The sequence below is a fragment of the Glycine soja genome, chromosome 12 (assembly GCF_004193775.1).
Source record: "Glycine soja cultivar W05 chromosome 12, ASM419377v2, whole genome shotgun sequence".
NCBI lineage: Eukaryota > Viridiplantae > Streptophyta > Magnoliopsida > Fabales > Fabaceae > Glycine > Glycine soja.
Window position 1 is genome coordinate 16,568,736 of NC_041013.1, and position 5,815 is coordinate 16,574,550.

The 5,815-nt window shown below is 31.2% G+C and overlaps 1 protein-coding gene across 1 annotated transcript; it reads left to right on the plus strand.

The window, feature by feature from the left end:
• Positions 1-511: 511 nt before the first annotated feature.
• LOC114379503 ((-)-germacrene D synthase-like) lies at positions 512-5,360 on the plus strand. Its single transcript, XM_028338186.1, has 5 exons — positions 512-831; positions 941-1,162; positions 1,248-1,386; positions 4,294-4,539; positions 4,942-5,360. Exons 1-5 carry the CDS (start codon positions 524-526, stop codon positions 5,242-5,244), a joined length of 1,218 nt encoding a protein of 405 aa, XP_028193987.1. The 5' UTR covers positions 512-523; the 3' UTR covers positions 5,245-5,360.
• The last annotated feature ends 455 nt before the right edge of the window (positions 5,361-5,815 follow it).

A 5,815-nucleotide genomic window follows, 5' to 3' on the forward strand; every position in this document is an offset into this window, starting at 1 on the left:
TAACATATATAAATATTTTAAATAGTAATGATATGGAGCATGTTAGCGCAGCCAAGATAGATCATTGGCAGGTTGAGAATAACATTGACAAAGTTTGCCTTTGCTTTATTTCGTTTGGGGTAAAAAATGAGAATCATAGACTAATTATCTTAAATAAATTTCCCAAAATACATATACTTTGGAATAGGTCGGCTCAAATCTCTTAGATTTGAAATTTCCCTAACATCCTAAGATCTAATTTGACATAAGGCTTTTGTCTCTTTTAAACTAAATAAAACTAATTATTTGATTCAAAAGAGTTTTTCACCTTCTGGATTGGGTTAATTGGGTTTATAAGGTGATTCAAACCTATTTATACAAATTGTTTGATTTTAAATATGCATTGAATTCATTTGTGTGATAACATCCACACATATATATTGGAATTAACACATATATGTTTATTAATTTAACAGATGTATTTTACAAATTCAAAGACCAAACTACAAACTTTAGTGAAAAAGCAGCCAATGATATACAAGGAATGTTGAGCTTGTATGAAGCTGCTGAACTAAGAATGCATGGAGAGGATATACTTGAAGAAGCACATAATTTCGCTCTTGTTCAGTTAACTAAGTCTCTAACTACCCAATTAAGTCCTTCTATGATTGCACAAGTCAAGCATAGCTTAAGACGATCACTTCGAAAGGGATTGCCTAGGCTGGAGGCCACATATTATATGTCTTTCTACGAAGAAGATCCTTCACATGATGAAAATTTGCTAACATTTGCAAAACTAGATTTTAATATGTTGCAGGAGTTACATCAGAAAGAAGTTAACAATGTGACCAGGTAATATCTTTCTCAAAAGTTAAATATGATCTTTAATTTCGTTAAACAAATAAATGAATCCAAGTCTAAGATCCTTTTTATAGGAATTAATATTGGATTTGGTGATCAGGTGGTGGATTAAGAATTTAAATGTCTCAACGAAATTGCCATTTGTACGAGATAGGATTGTAGAATGTTACTTTTGGATTTTGGGAATATACTTTGAGCCACAATATTCTCTTGCTAGAAGGATAACAACGAAAGTAATTGCTCTATGTTCTGTCATTGATGACATGTATGATGCCTATGGAACCATTGACGAACTTGAGCTTTTCACCAATGCAATTGAGAGGTTAGACACATCAAAATGACATATATATTATATCTTTAGTCTATTTCTTTAAATATATCAAACTCAATTTTCCAATGACTACCAGGTGGGATATTTGTTGCTTGGATGATCTCCCAGAATATATGAAAGTATGTTATATGGAAATTTTGAATGTTTATGAAGAAATAGAGGAAGAGATGAGAAAACAAGGAAAAGTATATTGCATCAAGTATGCTAAGAAAGAGGTATGATTAATTTTATTTTCATTTTGGCAATAGCTACATACAGTTTTTCTTATCATTTTTTTATTGACAGTTACAAATTAATTAAGCAAAGTGAATTTCAATACCATTTGACTTTTTCTTTGTTTCTTAATTTTGAATTTAAAACTTTAAATTGTATTTTTTTTTATTTTCTAGTTAATGGTTTTGAAGTGTGGGAAGGCATTAGAATATGGATCTTTTTCTGTGTATACTTTTTCTTAGCAACAACCAAACTTTATTGAAGGAAAGGTCAACCACAAGCAGTGATTGGTCCCCTCAAAGAAACAAAACTTACAAAACAGTGCGGTCCACAAAATGGACAAAATAAAACACCATTATTAGTAACAAATTACAATAGGAAACTTTTCCATCCTTTATGCTTGGGCAAATTTTATCCTCTGATATTAGTCCGCAAGCATATTGTTGGGTTGTGAAACCAATCAAATAAAAAGTACTAAAAATCCCTTTTTCCTTGTTCTAAGCCATTTCCATGAATTGATTTTGGCCATCTCCACCATGTTTGTTACGTGCACTTGCTACTAACGAAAGATCATAGCATTTCTACCTAACCATATTGACAGCATCACAACAAACCATATAAGTTGCCATCCCTCAACATCAATAACAACATTGATTCTCTAAATTGTAGAAAGTGAACCTGCATATCATTGCTTAATGTCAAAATCATGTTCAACCAATCCAAACATGTGCTCTATAAAGATAAATATCACAAGAAAAGGAGTTGAATTGTGATTTTTACAAATTTTAAAAACTTTTTTCCAAAACAACATTATCGTCTGAAGATAAACATGTATGAAAACATATATCAAATTTTTGCAAAACAATCAGATGATGGTTTCAAGACTAGCAAGACAAACAAAGATTTTTAAAGACAAATTAAATTCAAACCCTAACTCAGTTTAAAACATAGACGAGAAATTAAACAAGATAAAACACAAGAAATTATACTCGTTCATCTCAATTATCGAGACTAGATCTAGTTCTTGACTAATCACCAAATTTCACTAACTTCAACAAGTTACAAGTATTTATCACTACCACTTCTAGCTTCTTAACTCAAGCTCTACAACAAGTATTCTTAATCCTACCAAACCGCTGTTAGCTCTAACACAAATTATAAGATTTGTGTATTTGATTGCACGATGACTAACACTCAATCGTCTTACAGACGGATAGACAATCTTAGCGTACAATGTTTTCTCTCAATATAATCAAAGTATTTTGAGAGCAATTTTGAACTTTACAAGAATTTACACATAGATCTCTTACAAAATTAATTTGAAGTGGTTGTGATATTTATAAGCCTTCTTCAACAAGAATTTACACAAATCTCGTCAATGGTTTCTTTTTGAAAATCTTCTCTATGGTGTAAAGCATAGATTTGTCACAACATCACGATTCTGAGGTTCACTTTCACTCTTCTTTAATTACGTCACAACTTCAATGTCACCAACTTTGGTAGATCTGTGATTGTTACAGTGTGCAGCTTTGAATTTCTCATGGTTTATGATTGTTGTTGATTCTATGGATAGTTTATTTTTCATTAATTATTTTTGTTTACGAAAAGAGGATAATGAAGAAGAAGAGGAGGGAGATTATATTTTGTGGTGATTTTTAACCACAAATATTTTTATCTGATTAATGACATTAGTTTTAGATTGACAATAAGACTATTTTGAATCAAATTAAAAAGATAAAAAATTAAGATGAACTTTTTAAAAGATAAAAGAACAAACCGAAGAAAAAATAGGATAAGAGACTAAATAGGTTATTTGAAAAAAAAATTTCTCCTCCTTTTCCATTCCCAAACCCATTCTCCCTCTTTCCTGCTACTTAGATCCCTAATAGAGGTCTATGGTTACACTACACACCTTGCAAACCACTCCTTAATAAGCCCTCCATTCACCCATGGATCTAACCAAAAGCGTGTATTTCTACCATTCCTAACAACCTTCTCCAATGACTCTCTAAACCAATTAACACAACCCCGTCATTGTTCCTTATCTACACCCCACACCTTTAATTTGCCCACCACCACGACCATTTCCTATCTGTCCATTGTAACTCACCATATATACCTACTAATGCCTTAGACCACATACTTTCCTTCTTGACCAGCATATGCCATCTCCATTTTCCTAACAAGGCTAAGTTTAGAGCCTTCAAATATGTAATACCCAACCCCCTTTCACTCTTACTCTTAAATATTTGATCCCATCTCACCCAATGTATCTTTCTACAATCGACATTCCCCTCCCCCCAAATATTTTTTTTTTTTTGAAATAGAGATTCAATGAGAGAGATTATACCTATCGGAGCCTTGAGAAAAGAAAGATAATAGACCGATATAACTTGCAAAACAGACTTTAAAAGAACCACACGTCCCCACCATAGACAAGTTAAAGGTGTATAGAATTTTTTTATATTATTATTATAGGAATCTAACCAATAATATATAATAACAAAACCTCCTAAGAGATTTTGATTTACTACAATTATGAATATTGTCATTGGCAAAACATGCTTTGACAATAAATCGAACATGACTCTCTATTCGAGCTACTGAATGAACATTGGACAATGCGTATTTTGCCAATTGCATCAATTATACCATTTAGGATTTCAAAAAATACATATCCTTTCATAAGATATTTTTTCTCATTTGAAAAAAAATGAAAATTTATGTTTGTCTGCTAAAAAATTGTTATTATGACTGGAACTTAAAGCTTTTAATCTAAATATTAATTTTCATTTATTCCGAAACCTATTATATATTTGAGATACATGTGTGTGGAATAATTTATTTTTATAACCAATCAAAAGTATGGAACATGTTTCTCAATATTATATAATTGTACTTAATTCTAGATGAAAAGATTAATCAAGGCTCACATGGCTGAGGCAAGATGGCTTCATTGCAATCATACACCGACAATAGAGGAGTACATGCAAGTTAGAATTGTATCAAGTGGTTACTCTATGGTGATCACCATATGTTTTGTTGGCATGAAAGATACAACAGAGGAGGTCCTTATATGGGCAACAAGTGATCCAATAATTATTGGGGCTGCTTCGATTATTAGTAGGCTTATGGATGACATTGTTGGAAATGAGGTAAATACATTATTTTCCTTTTCAAAATGTTTTATAACGTTAGATTAATTTTTCATTAATTTCACTAAAAAGAGAATATGTTAATGTTTTTCAAGGGAGTCTCGTAAACTAAACCTAATTATATAAAAAGAAGTTGTTGACAAGAAGTAATAATAACACTGCTCTTATCCTAACATTTGAGCTACTAGGTTGCATATGACCACTCATACAAAAGAAACTTGAGTTTAAAAGATGAATGAAAAACACATTTAATTTACCTTATGTTAAAAAGATCTAGTCATCCCATAACTTTTAAAGAGTTAGGAGAGGAAGACATTTAATTTACCTTATAATTTTGGTAAAACCAACTTTTACTTTAACGGTTAAACATTGGTTTCTTTAGTATTATTTTTTTCCCCGAAGTTTGAGCAGGAAAGAAGACACATTGCATCAAGCATTGAATGCTATATGAAGCAACATAACACCTCAAGGCAAGATGCCATTAATAAACTACTTGAGATGGTTAAGAGTTCTTGGAAGGACATCAATGAGGCATGCCTTAATCCTACTGAAGTGCCAATGAATTTTCTTTTGCGTGTTGTCAACCTTGTGCGCATGATGGACGTGCTTTACAAAGATGAAGATAATTATACAAATGCAGGAGGGTTAATGAAGGATTACATCAAAACTTTATTAGTTAATAAGATGTCTGCCCGTATAAGCTAGAAGCTTAGTTATTTTATTATTGATCTGTTTCTTTAATTTATGTAATATAACATGGTAATTTCTCTTTAGCTTAATTTGGTGTGTATACCTTAATTTTATTAATGTGTTTTCTAAAATTAGGCCTCTTATATAATTAATAAATTAAAATAGGGAAACGAATATACAACCACACCTTGAACTTTTAACTTTTAGCAAATAGATACCCTTAACTTATAGGGTTGGCCTAGTGGTCATTTCTCTTTAGCTTAATTTTGTGTATATAGCTTAGTTTTATTAATGTGTTTTCTAAAATTAGGCCACTTATACAATTAAATTAATAAAGAAAAAAGAATATACAATCACCTTGATCAGTCAACTTTTAGCAAATTGACACCCTTAACCCATAAGGTTGGTGCAATGACGTAAGGTTCATTGCATTCAGATATGAAAAATGATTTATTTAGTACGAGAATTTATATTCGATTTTTTGTGTGTAAAATTTTCTTAGACCAACAACAACAACACACCGCAAATAGAATTAATATTTGACGCAGTAAATTTGGAGGAAACATGTGTGATTTCTGGCTCAGGA

Excerpts from the sequence above, each read along its gene's own strand:
- LOC114379503 (XM_028338186.1), top strand. The coding sequence starts at position 524 with ATGTTGAGCTTGTATGAAGCTGCTGAACTAAGAATGCATGGAGAGGAT. Across the intron at positions 1,387-4,293 it reads TCAAGTATGCTAAGAAAGAG|ATGAAAAGATTAATCAAGGC; the intron begins GTATGATTAATT and ends ACTTAATTCTAG. Across the intron at positions 4,540-4,941 it reads ATGACATTGTTGGAAATGAG|TTTGAGCAGGAAAGAAGACA; the intron begins GTAAATACATTA and ends TTTTCCCCGAAG.